The 16,485-nt window shown below is 39.3% G+C and overlaps 1 protein-coding gene across 1 annotated transcript in view; it reads left to right on the top strand.

Annotated features, from left to right (window-relative positions):
• IMPG2 (interphotoreceptor matrix proteoglycan 2) overlaps nt 1–16,485 on the top strand; it is a 128,443-nt gene that overhangs the window by 59,583 nt on the left and 52,375 nt on the right. Inside the window, exons 8-9 of the mRNA XM_027769966.1 lie at nt 5,415–5,473; nt 8,042–8,062. Of these exons, the coding sequence (XP_027625767.1) occupies nt 5,415–5,473; nt 8,042–8,062 (80 nt within the window). The remainder of the gene's footprint in view (nt 1–5,414; nt 5,474–8,041; nt 8,063–16,485) is intronic.

The following is a 16,485-nucleotide window of genomic DNA, read 5'->3' as shown; positions in this document are numbered from 1 at the left end:
TGCAGGCGCAGGTGCCACTGCCGCCACCACGCAGGCCCCTGTTCGATTTTTTTTAATGGTGTATATTTCCTCTTTCAGATTATGGAAGAACTTCAACACCTCCTGGAACTCATTGTCTCTTTTTTCCTGCATCTTCTGGAGTTCATTATCTCTCTTCTTTTGCATCTCTGTTAGCTTTGTCACCATGAATATTCTAAATTCTTTATCTGACATTTCCACATCTGTGGATGATGAGTTGTTCTTTTCCTTTGAGGGAAAGCTATTTTCTTCTCTTCTCATATTTCTTGTGCCTCTGTGGTCGTTTCTGGTCATCTGATGTGTTATAAGTATCCTCCTAATTTCTTGAAGTTTAATCTGAGCATTCAGAAGTGTGCAGGAGGAGGTGACCTGCAATCACTCTGCAGTTCCACTTTTCTCCCTTTATGCAGCAGCTTTAGTAGGAATTGATTATTCTGACCTTAATAGTATTCAGATGTTTGGCTACTGTGCACCTAGACCTGTCTAGACACTCAATTTGTGAATTCTGAGCAGCAAGATGATAAAGGTAAGAAAAAAAGGAAAAGAAAAGAGAAAGAAAGAAAGAAAAAAAATTTGGAGAGGTTTTTACTATAGGACGCGTGTGCTTGCCAGAAAGAGATGGAGAGACAGAAAGCGAGAAATCCCCCCCCCCCGCCAGAGGGGATGGTCATGCCGCAATCCCTTTTCCTCCGTTCTCCTCTCGGGATCTTGGGCATGCATGCACACGCGCCCGGCGTGAGTTTAAGCCACTGGGTCTGGGACTTGAACCACTGTTGACTACATGAGTGTCCAGCGACATAGCCATTACACTAACTGCTGGTCCCTATTTTTTAAAATTCAAATACAGATGGCTTCTCAAAGGGCTTGCACTTTATCTCTCCTAAGTGAGAGGGGAAAATGGTGAGAGTTAGCAAGATAAAGGAGAACCAGTGAGCAAAGAAAAAACATTAAAAATAAAAAAATAAGAATAAAAAAATGAGAGAGAGAGAGAGAGACAGAGAGAGAGAGACAGAGAGAAGAATACAGAGGGTGCGCAACCATTCTAGATTGGGATCTGGAGGGTGAAGTCTGAGCAGCAAATCTTAACTTGTCCTAGCTCCTAAAAGGAATTGTTCACAGCTCAAATGCAGATGGCTTCTCCTTCATTTATAAATTTTAGGAGGTTTTTTTTTGGTGGATTCTTTTTGGATTTTCTTTTCTCTCCTCTTTCTCTCTCTCTCTCTTTTGAAGAGGTTTTGCTATAGGGTCGTGTGCTTGCCAAAAAGACAGAGAGAGGCAGAGAGACAGAAAGTGAGAGATCACCCCCTGTCCCAGGGGAGATGGTCATGCCACAATCCCCTCTCCTCTCAGGATCTTAGGCACACATGCACACGTGCCTGTCATGAGTTTAAGCCACCAGGTCTGGGACTTGTACTGCGGTTGACTACATGGGAGTCCAGCAATGTAGTCATTTCACCATCTGCTGGTCCCTCTTTTTGGATTTTCTATATACATATTATCATATCATCTGCAAACAGATCATTTCACTCTTCACTTCTTTTTCTGTTTGGATGCCTTTTGTTTTACTCTCTTTTCTGATTGCATTGGCTAGGCTATCCAGTACTATGTTGAAAAGGAGTAGAGAAAGTGGGTAGCTTTGTCTTGTTCCAATTTTTAGCTTTCAGCTTTTCTCCATTCAGTATGATGTTAGCAATGGGTTTGTCATATATGGCTTTTATTTTGTTGAGGAATGTCCCTTCTATGCCAATCTTCATAACATCAGTAAAGGCAAGTTTGTTTAGGATTCAAGCTGTCTGTCTTATTGGTTCCTGGGATGATCTCATCATTTCTTCAGAAAGTTGTGCAAAGTTCATAGAAAGACAGGTTGAGTTATTTTTATAGAAACAAAATCTTGCCATTGGCTAACAACTACATGCTATTTCAAACTTTTCTGCTCAGCCAAGGAAGAATGTATCTTATGCAAAATTTTGACATGATAGTATTTAGAGAAATGACTGTCTTTGAGAAACCGCACAGTATATTGTTCTTGAGGGAACATTAAATTTAATTTCTTTTAATTTCATTTTTAGTATTCTTCTTTATTTAAAAATTTTCTGTGTATTTTTTCTTCCATAAGCAAGAAAAAGAGAGAGACAGAGAGACAGCACCCCCTAGGGGGTCTTGATACTTCAATTTACCCCCAGCTTCAGCCGGACCATGGGAACATGATGCCTTAGTATACTTAGGGAGATCCCCAGATGCAGATCTGGAATCTTTTCATGTGGGTTGGCTTTGCAGAGAGATGTGTTTTACTGCTATACCTCTATCTGGCCCCTACTTTTTAGTATTCTTTTTTTTTAAAAAAAGATTATATATGGTATAAACTTTAAAAGCACAAAAGGATATCCAATGAAAAATTTCTCTATCTCTGTTCCCTGGTTGGAGATATTTACAAAAGGATTACTTTAAAAAATGTGAGTTAGGCCTTCTCACACTGTTTTCCTGAAGAATTCTGTATATAGGACTTGAACTCAGTGTTCTCTTAGTCAGAAACTGACCCTTCCATGTCCCTTTTCTGGTGTGCCTTGTTCTTGTGTAGCAAGGCCTTGAGTGCCCATCTCTCTCTCGTTATCTGATGGCAGAGCACATCATTCCTTCCTGTTTATTTCTTTTCCATTCCCTTTTGATGGGCTTCTCCTTGGCCGTTTGTCAATTCCATTACCTGGGATTAATTTCCTTCCTCAGACACTGTGTCTAGATGGGAAATAAAAATGTGCATCTCTCAGCCAAACAGCATCATTGCAGCCATCAGACATGGGGAGCGTAGGCCAGATGATTCGTTTTCCTAGGATTGTGGCCAAGTCGCAAGGCCGTATGGTATGTGGAAGAAATGTCAGCCAAGCCAGGGCCACCTGGCATCAGATAGTGTCTTGGATTGGTGTCTGGTTCTCTCTGCCTCTGGATTAAGGAGCCTTTAATAAACTTAGTATTTGGGTAAACAATTGCATGGAATGATTACGTATTTAGAGAAAGTAAAAACACACTGAAAAACATGTTCAGCACAGATTTTATGGGATAGGTAGCTTTTGGGGTGAGGTGATTTGAGAGTGATGAAGGGTCTGGGTCTACCATGAAGCATCTCTTTCTCTAGCTCATCTTTACATCCACTGTCTCTTACATGGAAGGTCTACTAGTAGCTACCTTACATAAAATAGCAGAAGCAGGGGTCATGTCTCTGAAGGATCCTGTCACCATGTTTACTGTAAATTGAAGGGATCTCTCGCTCACTTCCTCCATTACGCAGTCACCTGAATTGTTCAGCTCCTCTAGGTATTATTGGAAGACACATAGGGAGAAAGAAAGTCTGCTTGGAAAGGATGACATTCAGGAGCCATTTCTCTCTTTCTCTCTTTTCATTTATCAGAGCGTGTGTGTGTGCTTGTTGGAGATGGGCAGAGAAGAAGAGAGGGGGGGGGAGAAAGAGAGAGAGAGAGAGAGAGAGAGAGGAGGCAAGTGAGAAAGCACCCTCCATGGAGAATGGTCACACTGTAATCCTTTTCTTTCATCTCTCCCTCCTTTTGGGATATTGGGCTTGCATGGTCACACACTCAGTGTGTTTCTCAAGCCACTGAGTCTGAGATTCAAACTATGTAGTTGGCCATGTAGGATCAGCTACTTTAATTACCATGCCATAGGCAGGTTTTCTTTCAATCTGACTAAAACTGATGTAGTAGGTGGGAAGACAGAATTAGGCCTATAAAAGAAAGCTTGTGTGTGGTTACTCCACCAGAAGAAACAGCTGAGATAACCCTCAGTCTTCTGATTCCTAGTCCTGTAGATTCCACCTCCCACCCTCATCCTACAAAGACTATAGCATTTTTCTTTGCTTTCAGAGAGTAAAGACTACAAATTACTATAGCTGAAAAGTTTCATGGGTTTCTTTACTCTTAAGGCATGAAGATCTTCAGTGAACGAAGATTTTTTTTTTTTTAGTCCTGATTATGTGAGGACTTGTTTAAAAGCATCTACTCAGAGATGTTGCTAAAATCCATTCATTTATTTCCCTTATTTGATGTTAGCTCCATAGTGACCCATCTATTGAGAATGACACCCCCTGAAATGTTACAGATTTAATGTTAAATTTTGTTAAACTGGTTTTTGTGCATAACCTATTATTTTGAGATTTTAGTCCAGTGTAGCATTTTTCTTCCCATTGTAGTCACTAAGCTCATAAGAAGTTACATGGCAGGATTTTAAGGACGGTAATAAAATTGGCTCCTGCAGGCGTGATGCTTATAAATTGATTTGTTTGACCAATCAAGTTCCCTGGCCACTGCCTCATGAACCCCTTCTGTGATGAGCAGGCAGTGAAGCTTCTCCTGGGGCTGCGGTAGGGCTCGCAGGTTGCTACCTAATGTTAAGTGTGTCACGGTTCTCCTGTGTTGCTGGGATAAGGAACATGCCAGCAGACACTTCCCCACCTACGGAAAACAGTGGCCTGTTATTGTGTGTGCTGTGGCCAGATTTAGAATCCAAACAGTAATGTTTAAAAATGCTACTAAAGCTTTTGAAACAAATGCTTTTTTTTTTCCCCCACATTTCATCACATAAGGGAAAAAACAGTTCTTTGCCAATAAGAAGTATGTTGTTTGTAATTTGGAAAACAATATTAAGACATATTAAAACCTTATAAAACAAGATGAAAAAGAAGAAAGTGGCAGTGTGGTGGTAAAAACTATGTATTCAAGCATCTAATAGTTGTAAACAGTGCACTTTTAATTTCATTTTATTTATTTTTTAGAGAGACTTTTTGCTATAGGGCGTGTACACTTTCTGGAGAGACAGAAAGAAACAGAGAGACAGAAAGCAAAAAATCACCTTCTTTGGGGCATGGCCATGCCAGAATCCCTTCACCTCCATTTTCCTCTAGGGATTTTGGGCACGCATGGACATGCACCTGGCACAGGTTTCAAGCCTCCAAGTCTTGGACTCGAACCATGTTTGGCCATGTGGGAGTCCGGTGACATAACTATTATACCATCATCTGCTGGTCCCTTTATTTCACTTTTAAAAGCATTGATTTTGGAACTGACTCCATGGCATAGTGGTAATACCTGGCTCAGGAGATGCTTGATCTCACATGGTCACCACAGTTCGAATCTCTGGCTCGGTCAGCCTCACCCACCCTGGGCACATGTGCGACTGCCTGAGACCCAGTGGGCTGGAAGCTGGGGAAAAGAGACCATCGTGTGACCAGATCCTGTAGAGGGCACTCCTTTTTCTGGCTCTTTCTTTATCACCCTCATATTTGTGCATACAGTCTGTATCATGAATAATAAAAAAAGAAAAGCATAATTTTCTATACCATTTTTCACATTTCTATATATATAATTATCATTTTTGTTTTTATTTTACAGGTTGAAAATGCATTTACTGGGCTACCAGGCTACAAGGATATTAGTGTACTGGAATTTAGGTAAATAGACTTTAAAAATGCAATGTTCAAATACTCTGTTTTAAATGGAATACCCTTTGTTTTTATCATATATACTCTAATAACAAAAAAAATTTTTTGAGAGATTTTTGCTATAGGGCACATGCACTTGCCAGAGAAACAGACAGATAGTGAGAAATCACCCCCCAAGTGGGGATGACCATGCCACAATCCCTTCTCCTCCATTCTCCTCTCGGGATCTTGGGCATGCATGTACATGTGCCTGGCGTGAGTTTAAGCCACCGGGTCTAGGACTCGAACTGTGATTGACTACATGGGAGTCCAGTGACAGCTATTATGCCAACTGCTGGTCCCAACAACAAATGCTTTCAATGCTATAAGTCAGTGCTACTTCTGGTAAATTAGTGTTTGTGATATTAATTTTTCAGATGAGGCAACTGAGTTAGAAAAAGGTAAAATGATACATTCAAGGAAGCTTTCTAGGTCTTTAGTTGGGCCAGGGTAAGAATTAGGAATTCAGTTTACACGTCTCTATTTGGCACTGCTGGAAGCCTGGAATCAGGTTAGCTGTGGCCTTACTGATCCCCTAAAATTTTTGGATGTGGTGATTTTGACATTTTGATGTCAAGGCCGCTGTGGAAGGGAAATACTAGTCTTCTTCAAATATAGCAGTTCTGAGTAAATCAGAGACACCTGCTTTTAAGACTTTTCTTCCCTGCTTAGGACTTACAGCATAATACTGTGAATTCTTTTTTTATTTTGAGAGGTTTTTGCTATAGGGCACATGAGCTCACCAGAAAGACAGAGAGAGACAGAGAGACAGAAACCAAGAAATCACCCCTCCTCCCCAGGGGGAATGGCCATGCCACAATCCTTTCTCCTCCATTCTCCTCTCGGGATCTTGGGCATGCATGCACACACACCTGGTATGAATTTAAGCCACCAGGTCTGGGACACAAACTGCAGTCGACTACATGGGATTCCAGTGACATAGCCATTACGCCAACTGCTGAGTCCCTTGTGAATGTTTATTGAGTGAATAACTTATATCGGGCACTTCATATTCGTCTGATTATTTAATCTTCAGCCCTCTCAGGATAGATATTATTCATACTCACTTTATAGAGAAGGGAACAGGTTTAGAGAGATGAACTATTAGCCAAAGTCAAAGAACTTATGCACTGAGGGCAGAGGAGGGATTTTGAAACAAGTGACTGACTTCCAAGCTCTCGCTCTGACCCCCTCCACACTGGACTCAGCACCATGATTGGGTGGTGGCTGCCATCTCGCTGTTGGTGCAGGGGAGCACAGGGGGTACCCTGTGCAGCCTGAGAGCATCATTCACATAAGGAACACTGTCACCATCTCACCTCTGGCATCTTAAAACTTCTGGGTTTACCAGAGCGGCAACAGCTAATAGGCATATAGCATTTACAGCATGCCAGGCTTTACACATATATGTTAGCTGATTTAAACCTAACATCGGTGCTGTGCGATAGTTATTATGGTCTTCATTTTTTCTGATATGAAAACCACAGCACAGACCAGTTAGTGCTGCAGGCTTGGTGGACAGAGGCTAAGCCGGGTAAATTGACCTATCCTCATGCCACAACTGATCTCCTCGGTCCCACCCTGGCAACTTTCTCAGAATGCTGCCTGCAGTTAGACCATGCTCCGAGGAGGACCTAAGCCTGTGAGGCCTCTGAGACAGCTTTCCTTTGGCAGCATGTGAAAGGCAGCACAGCTCTAGGGTCAATTTGTCTAGTTTCCATTTACTTGCCTTTGCACTCCTGGCTCGTTGGTTTGGGTCCAATTCCAAGTCTTAACGTCTCATTTGTATAAAAAAGATAGTGTACCTACTAGTTTTGCTTTCTTTAAATATGCTTTTATGAAGTGCTTTGGACAAATTGTTTAGCTTAGTTTCTTTCTCTGTCTTATGGGGATGCTATTGGGTTGTCAGGAAAGTCATGATGCATTTTTGCAAAGAAAAACAGAAAAACATATCATGACGTTCCTCATGACCTGGTAATAAAGCTTAATGTGGACTAAATAAATTAATTTCTGGAAACTGCTTAGCCTTTTATGTAGAAATGTATCTATTTTATGGAGCATATGCTATATAATATTAAGGACTGTAGACTAGTTTGTCCTGATGTTTGACTAATTCCTTGGCACCTTACTGGGTACCATCTGATTTGAAAACTACATAGTGCATCACCTCCCCGCAAAAAGAAGGCTCCTAATTTTGTTGGTGCTAATCACTGAAGTCTTCTGCTGATCCACTGAAAAAAGTTATTTACAAAGAGATACTCATTTGTGAATTGTTTGAAAAGTATTTTTAAACAAAATTTAAAAGACAGGGAAGACTAGTGCCTTTAAAATGGAATACATTCCTCACCTTTGCTCACTTCTTTCAATCTGTAAGAATTTGTAAGTATCTGATACTATGCCAGTGTTTTCATGTAAGGGACAATTTCAAAGAAAATCAGAGGAATCTAAAACAAGCTTGCACTTTGATGAATGCTGTGCTAGTAACTGCCTCAAACCGTGTTTCACATGTTTCATTTTTTCTTTCATTTTTCTCTTCAGGCCCACCAAGGAAGGTGACAGGTAGAGTACTTTTTGACTCTTTCTGTACTGTGCATGGAATCAGGAAATAGAAATAATGTCAGTCCTAGGCCCAGTGGAGCATGACTCAATTCTTCATCACTTCCCATATCACTGTCATCTCCTTACAGATCAGGAGTTGGCAAACTTTTTCTACTAGGGATCAGATTGTAAGTAATTTAAGCTTATAGGCCACATGGTTGGTCTCTATTGCAGCTATTTAATGGCTACTCTCAGGTGAGAGAAGATATAGGCCATTGTAACTTAACCTTGGGGCCAGCAGGTGGCATGGTGGTTAAGGTGCTAGACTCCCACATGGTCAACTGCAGTATGAATCCCGGACCTAGCAGCTTGAGAATCACGCCAGTTGTGTGTACACGCGTGTCCAAAATCCTGAGAGGAAAATGTAGGAGAAAGGATTATGATGTGACCATCCTCTCTGGGGCGAGATTTCACACTTTTCTCCTCTCTGTCTCTTTCTAGTAAGCACACATGCCCTATGGCAAAATCCTAAAAACAAGCAAGCCAACAAACAAAAACCTCTCTGTGTTTCAACAAAATTTTATCTTTGGACACTAAAATCTGAATTTCATACAACTTTCTCATGTTACAAAATAGTCATTTTCTTTTGATTTTTTTTCCCTCAGCCATTTAAAATGTAAAAACTCCATTAATTTGTGGATGATGGGCTGGATTTAGCTCACAGGTATAGATTACAGACCCATGTTATAGACTGCTGACTGATACGTATTTTTAGAAACTGAGTTACATTTAATTTAAAATAGAAATAATAGCATAAGGCAATGTAAATATTTTCAAGTATACTGCATCATTCAATAATATAATACAGTATCATCCTAAGTAGTAAATGAAGGGGAAGAAACTGGTCTCCATCATAGTTCATTTGCAACAACAGCTATTCTCTGGACTTTCTTAGAAGATGCATAATATAAAAGCATAGTCAATACCCTTTGTGAAGGTTTCTTGTCATTTTTGCCTTTTGATTCCAAATTTATTTAAAATTTACCTTCTCTTAGAAGATTGATAAGAATACTGTGGAATTTATGAAGCAAATTCATAGGCTAACTATGGATGTGTTCAGAGATATAGTAATATTCCTTCAGTGTAATATATTTGAAAAGGGCTTTCTGACTTTCTCATTTACATTTACATTATTTTAACAAGTATTTATAAGTGCCTAATATGAGCAATTATTGGGCAAACTTTGCATATAAAAATGAATAACTCTTGTTCTCCACTCTTTAGGAACACATAGTCTAATGAAAAATGCTTTCAGAGATATGGTAAAGTGCTGGGGATTTCTGTTTATTTTATTTTCTTAGTATCTCTGTGGGTTAGTAAAAATGTGAATTACTTTTATTTTCCTTTTGGAAGAGAACAAATTTTGCCTCAGAGGAAAATAGATTTGCTATAAGTTATACGACTAGTAGATACGAGATATTTGAACCTGGGTTTTTATACGGTTAGTGTATATAAATTGCTCATATATATATATATGTAAAATTATAGGTATATGAATATCAGTTGATATACCACATCATATATGGTCTATACTCAGTCGAAAGGCCTAGTTGCTGCCCTCTTGAGATGATTAGAATGTTAAAATGACCCAAACTTTTGATGTTAACCTTGTGATCAAAAGAGTGGTACTCATTTACGGAGTGCTAACAGTGCCCTGTAGGCACATAGGCCATAATTTAATATGAAGCCACTGGATTTTATGATAGATTTAAAAAATTGCTAAAGGGCATGTGTACTTGCCAGAGAGTGACAGAGAGAAGGGGAGAAGAGAAAGCACCCTCCGTGGGGCATGGTCATGCCCATTCCTATTTCTTGCTTTGGGATTTGGGGTACACAAGCACATGTGCCCAGTGTGTTTTCTGACTTTTTGAGGCTAGAATTTCTCAGTTGGCCATGTGGAATCCAGGCACTATAACCACCGTGCAACTGGCTGGCCCTATGACAGTATTTTTAGTCTAGATAGTTACCGAAATTATTTAGCATTGTTGATGAATCATTTCATGGAGTTTATGTGTAACTTTTTATAATTGTTTAATTATATAAGGAGTCTTCAAAAATATATGTAAAATGTGATTATGAGAAAATGATACATGAATTTCATTTTTTTGCACCAAAATACACTCATACTTTAATTCCATTTGCATTTGAACTTTCTGATGCATGACTGCATGTAAATGAATGAATGGGCCTGAAATAGTCTACTTACACAGTACATAGCATTTCTTACTCTTTACTCTGTCCTTCTCTATCAGCATTTCCACACAGATGAAATTTTGTATTTGCTCTGTACTTCTTTCTTTTTTTTTTATTATTATTATAAATTTTTTTTTCACCCACCCTGGGCACATGTGCGACTGCCTGAGACCCAGTGGGCTGGAAGCTGGGGAAAAGAGACCATCGTGTGACCAGATCCTGTAGAGGGCACTCCTTTTTCTGGCTCTTTCTTTATCACCCTCATATTTGTGCATACAGTCTGTATCATGAATAATAAAAAAAGAAAAGCATAATTTTCTATACCATTTTTCACATTTCTATATATATAATTATCATTTTTGTTTTTATTTTACAGGTTGAAAATGCATTTACTGGGCTACCAGGCTACAAGGATATTAGTGTACTGGAATTTAGGTAAATAGACTTTAAAAATGCAATGTTCAAATACTCTGTTTTAAATGGAATACCCTTTGTTTTTATCATATATACTCTAATAACAAAAAAAATTTTTTGAGAGATTTTTGCTATAGGGCACATGCACTTGCCAGAGAAACAGACAGATAGTGAGAAATCACCCCCCAAGTGGGGATGACCATGCCACAATCCCTTCTCCTCCATTCTCCTCTCGGGATCTTGGGCATGCATGTACATGTGCCTGGCGTGAGTTTAAGCCACCGGGTCTAGGACTCGAACTGTGATTGACTACATGGGAGTCCAGTGACAGCTATTATGCCAACTGCTGGTCCCAACAACAAATGCTTTCAATGCTATAAGTCAGTGCTACTTCTGGTAAATTAGTGTTTGTGATATTAATTTTTCAGATGAGGCAACTGAGTTAGAAAAAGGTAAAATGATACATTCAAGGAAGCTTTCTAGGTCTTTAGTTGGGCCAGGGTAAGAATTAGGAATTCAGTTTACACGTCTCTATTTGGCACTGCTGGAAGCCTGGAATCAGGTTAGCTGTGGCCTTACTGATCCCCTAAAATTTTTGGATGTGGTGATTTTGACATTTTGATGTCAAGGCCGCTGTGGAAGGGAAATACTAGTCTTCTTCAAATATAGCAGTTCTGAGTAAATCAGAGACACCTGCTTTTAAGACTTTTCTTCCCTGCTTAGGACTTACAGCATAATACTGTGAATTCTTTTTTTATTTTGAGAGGTTTTTGCTATAGGGCACATGAGCTCACCAGAAAGACAGAGAGAGACAGAGAGACAGAAACCAAGAAATCTCCCCTCCTCCCCAGGGGGAATGGCCATGCCACAATCCTTTCTCCTCCATTCTCCTCTCGGGATCTTGGGCATGCATGCACACACACCTGGTATGAATTTAAGCCACCAGGTCTGGGACACAAACTGCAGTCGACTACATGGGATTCCAGTGACATAGCCATTACGCCAACTGCTGAGTCCCTTGTGAATGTTTATTGAGTGAATAACTTATATCGGGCACTTCATATTCGTCTGATTATTTAATCTTCAGCCCTCTCAGGATAGATATTATTCATACTCACTTTATAGAGAAGGGAACAGGTTTAGAGAGATGAACTATTAGCCAAAGTCAAAGAACTTATGCACTGAGGGCAGAGGAGGGATTTTGAAACAAGTGACTGACTTCCAAGCTCTCGCTCTGAACCCCTCCACACTGGACTCAGCACCATGATTGGGTGGTGGCTGCCATCTCGCTGTTGGTGCAGGGGAGCACAGGGGGTACCCTGTGCAGCCTGAGAGCATCATTCACATAAGGAACACTGTCACCATCTCACCTCTGGCATCTTAAAACTTCTGGGTTTACCAGAGCGGCAACAGCTAATAGGCATATAGCATTTACAGCATGCCAGGCTTTACACATATATGTTAGCTGATTTAAACCTAACATCGGTGCTGTGCGATAGTTATTATGGTCTTCATTTTTTCTGATATGAAAACCACAGCACAGACCAGTTAGTGCTGCAGGCTTGGTGGACAGAGGCTAAGCCGGGTAAATTGACCTATCCTCATGCCACAACTGATCTCCTCGGTCCCACCCTGGCAACTTTCTCAGAATGCTGCCTGCAGTTAGACCATGCTCCGAGGAGGACCTAAGCCTGTGAGGCCTCTGAGACAGCTTTCCTTTGGCAGCATGTGAAAGGCAGCACAGCTCTAGGGTCAATTTGTCTAGTTTCCATTTACTTGCCTTTGCACTCCTGGCTCGTTGGTTTGGGTCCAATTCCAAGTCTTAACGTCTCATTTGTATAAAAAAGATAGTGTACCTACTAGTTTTGCTTTCTTTAAATATGCTTTTATGAAGTGCTTTGGACAAATTGTTTAGCTTAGTTTCTTTCTCTGTCTTATGGGGATGCTATTGGGTTGTCAGGAAAGTCATGATACATTTTTGCAAAGAAAAACAGAAAAACATATCATGACGTTCCTCATGACCTGGTAATAAAGCTTAATGTGGACTAAATAAATTAATTTCTGGAAACTGCTTAGCCTTTTATGTAGAAATGTATCTATTTTATGGAGCATATGCTATATAATATTAAGGACTGTAGACTAGTTTGTCCTGATGTTTGACTAATTCCTTGGCACCTTACTGGGTACCATCTGATTTGAAAACTACATAGTGCATCACCTCCCCGCAAAAAGAAGGCTCCTAATTTTGTTGGTGCTAATCACTGAAGTCTTCTGCTGATCCACTGAAAAAAGTTATTTACAAAGAGATACTCATTTGTGAATTGTTTGAAAAGTATTTTTAAACAAAATTTAAAAGACAGGGAAGACTAGTGCCTTTAAAATGGAATACATTCCTCACCTTTGCTCACTTCTTTCAATCTGTAAGAATTTGTAAGTATCTGATACTATGCCAGTGTTTTCATGTAAGGGACAATTTCAAAGAAAATCAGAGGAATCTAAAACAAGCTTGCACTTTGATGAATGCTGTGCTAGTAACTGCCTCAAACCGTGTTTCACATGTTTCATTTTTTCTTTCATTTTTCTCTTCAGGCCCACCAAGGAAGGTGACAGGTAGAGTACTTTTTGACTCTTTCTGTACTGTGCATGGAATCAGGAAATAGAAATAATGTCAGTCCTAGGCCCAGTGGAGCATGACTCAATTCTTCATCACTTCCCATATCACTGTCATCTCCTTACAGATCAGGAGTTGGCAAACTTTTTCTACTAGGGATCAGATTGTAAGTAATTTAAGCTTATAGGCCACATGGTTGGTCTCTATTGCAGCTATTTAATGGCTACTCTCAGGTGAGAGAAGATATAGGCCATTGTAACTTAACCTTGGGGCCAGCAGGTGGCATGGTGGTTAAGGTGCTAGACTCCCACATGGTCAACTGCAGTATGAATCCCGGACCTAGCAGCTTGAGAATCACGCCAGTTGTGTGTACACGCGTGTCCAAAATCCTGAGAGGAAAATGTAGGAGAAAGGATTATGATGTGACCATCCTCTCTGGGGCGAGATTTCACACTTTTCTCCTCTCTGTCTCTTTCTAGTAAGCACACATGCCCTATGGCAAAATCCTAAAAACAAGCAAGCCAACAAACAAAAACCTCTCTGTGTTTCAACAAAATTTTATCTTTGGACACTAAAATCTGAATTTCATACAACTTTCTCATGTTACAAAATAGTCATTTTCTTTTGATTTTTTTTCCCTCAGCCATTTAAAATGTAAAAACTCCATTAATTTGTGGATGATGGGCTGGATTTAGCTCACAGGTATAGATTACAGACCCATGTTATAGACTGCTGACTGATACGTATTTTTAGAAACTGAGTTACATTTAATTTAAAATAGAAATAATAGCATAAGGCAATGTAAATATTTTCAAGTATACTGCATCATTCAATAATATAATACAGTATCATCCTAAGTAGTAAATGAAGGGGAAGAAACTGGTCTCCATCATAGTTCATTTGCAACAACAGCTATTCTCTGGACTTTCTTAGAAGATGCATAATATAAAAGCATAGTCAATACCCTTTGTGAAGGTTTCTTGTCATTTTTGCCTTTTGATTCCAAATTTATTTAAAATTTACCTTCTCTTAGAAGATTGATAAGAATACTGTGGAATTTATGAAGCAAATTCATAGGCTAACTATGGATGTGTTCAGAGATATAGTAATATTCCTTCAGTGTAATATATTTGAAAAGGGCTTTCTGACTTTCTCATTTACATTTACATTATTTTAACAAGTATTTATAAGTGCCTAATATGAGCAATTATTGGGCAAACTTTGCATATAAAAATGAATAACTCTTGTTCTCCACTCTTTAGGAACACATAGTCTAATGAAAAATGCTTTCAGAGATATGGTAAAGTGCTGGGGATTTCTGTTTATTTTATTTTCTTAGTATCTCTGTGGGTTAGTAAAAATGTGAATTACTTTTATTTTCCTTTTGGAAGAGAACAAATTTTGCCTCAGAGGAAAATAGATTTGCTATAAGTTATACGACTAGTAGATACGAGATATTTGAACCTGGGTTTTTATACGGTTAGTGTATATAAATTGCTCATATATATATATATGTAAAATTATAGGTATATGAATATCAGTTGATATACCACATCATATATGGTCTATACTCAGTCGAAAGGCCTAGTTGCTGCCCTCTTGAGATGATTAGAATGTTAAAATGACCCAAACTTTTGATGTTAACCTTGTGATCAAAAGAGTGGTACTCATTTACGGAGTGCTAACAGTGCCCTGTAGGCACATAGGCCATAATTTAATATGAAGCCACTGGATTTTATGATAGATTTAAAAAATTGCTAAAGGGCATGTGTACTTGCCAGAGAGTGACAGAGAGAAGGGGAGAAGAGAAAGCACCCTCCGTGGGGCATGGTCATGCCCATTCCTATTTCTTGCTTTGGGATTTGGGGTACACAAGCACATGTGCCCAGTGTGTTTTCTGACTTTTTGAGGCTAGAATTTCTCAGTTGGCCATGTGGAATCCAGGCACTATAACCACCGTGCAACTGGCTGGCCCTATGACAGTATTTTTAGTCTAGATAGTTACCGAAATTATTTAGCATTGTTGATGAATCATTTCATGGAGTTTATGTGTAACTTTTTATAATTGTTTAATTATATAAGGAGTCTTCAAAAATATATGTAAAATGTGATTATGAGAAAATGATACATGAATTTCATTTTTTTGCACCAAAATACACTCATACTTTAATTCCATTTGCATTTGAACTTTCTGATGCATGACTGCATGTAAATGAATGAATGGGCCTGAAATAGTCTACTTACACAGTACATAGCATTTCTTACTCTTTACTCTGTCCTTCTCTATCAGCATTTCCACACAGATGAAATTTTGTATTTGCTCTGTACTTCTTTCTTTTTTTTTTTTTATTATTATTATAAATTTTTTTTTTCTTTTCTCATCACAACACACATATGAATTTTCCATCCAAAATACACTGTGCATTGGCTCAATCCATCAACATATATGTTCTCAGCAAATGATTTCCCAATTTTTGTGTCCTGCATACCTTGCCTTTTGTTTTGCCATCCTAGGCTAGGCATCCCCACCCTCTGCCATGTCCCATCTTCCTCCTCCATTGTCCCTGACATTCATGATTGCCCAGGCATAAACCCCAGGGAGTAGAATGCACATACTATAAAGTAGTCCCCAGTTGTGTCCATACACCTCTCTTCAGTCATCAAATGTGCATTTTTTTTTCCTCCTGCTTATTATTATTTTTTTTTTATATTAAATTATATTGCCTAACACTCACCCTGAGTATCATCACAACACACCAAGTGTAGTTTCCCATCTAGGATAAACTGCATAGTGTCTCAATCAAGCATGTCGTCACGAATACTGTTCCATTTCTACTTTCATACATATAAATATGTTTTTTATCCTATGTTTGACCCTCAGCCCTTTCCCCCTCTCCCAATTACTCTATCTCTTCTATGGACAGCTATCCTCCAGAGGGGTCATTGAAAATGCGATACCTGCGAGTAGAGGGAGAGGGGCCAGGAGTCCAAAGTTTTTAACAATAGGGAAAATAGATTCCATTCAAGGTTGGATCAAGTGTGGGTCTCGTGCAGTTCCGCAACTGTAGGTGAGTCTCCATGGAATACAGTCTCCGGAAGGCAGTTCTGGCAAGCAGAGTTGACCATCAGTTGATGCGGCACAGCAGCCATCTTGTGGTTAGCAGGA

Source organism: Tupaia chinensis, unplaced genomic scaffold (assembly GCF_000334495.1).
Source record: "Tupaia chinensis unplaced genomic scaffold, TupChi_1.0 Scaffold000100_1, whole genome shotgun sequence".
Taxonomy (NCBI): Eukaryota; Metazoa; Chordata; class Mammalia; order Scandentia; family Tupaiidae; genus Tupaia; species Tupaia belangeri.
This window is presented reverse-complemented; position numbering and strand designations above follow the sequence as displayed.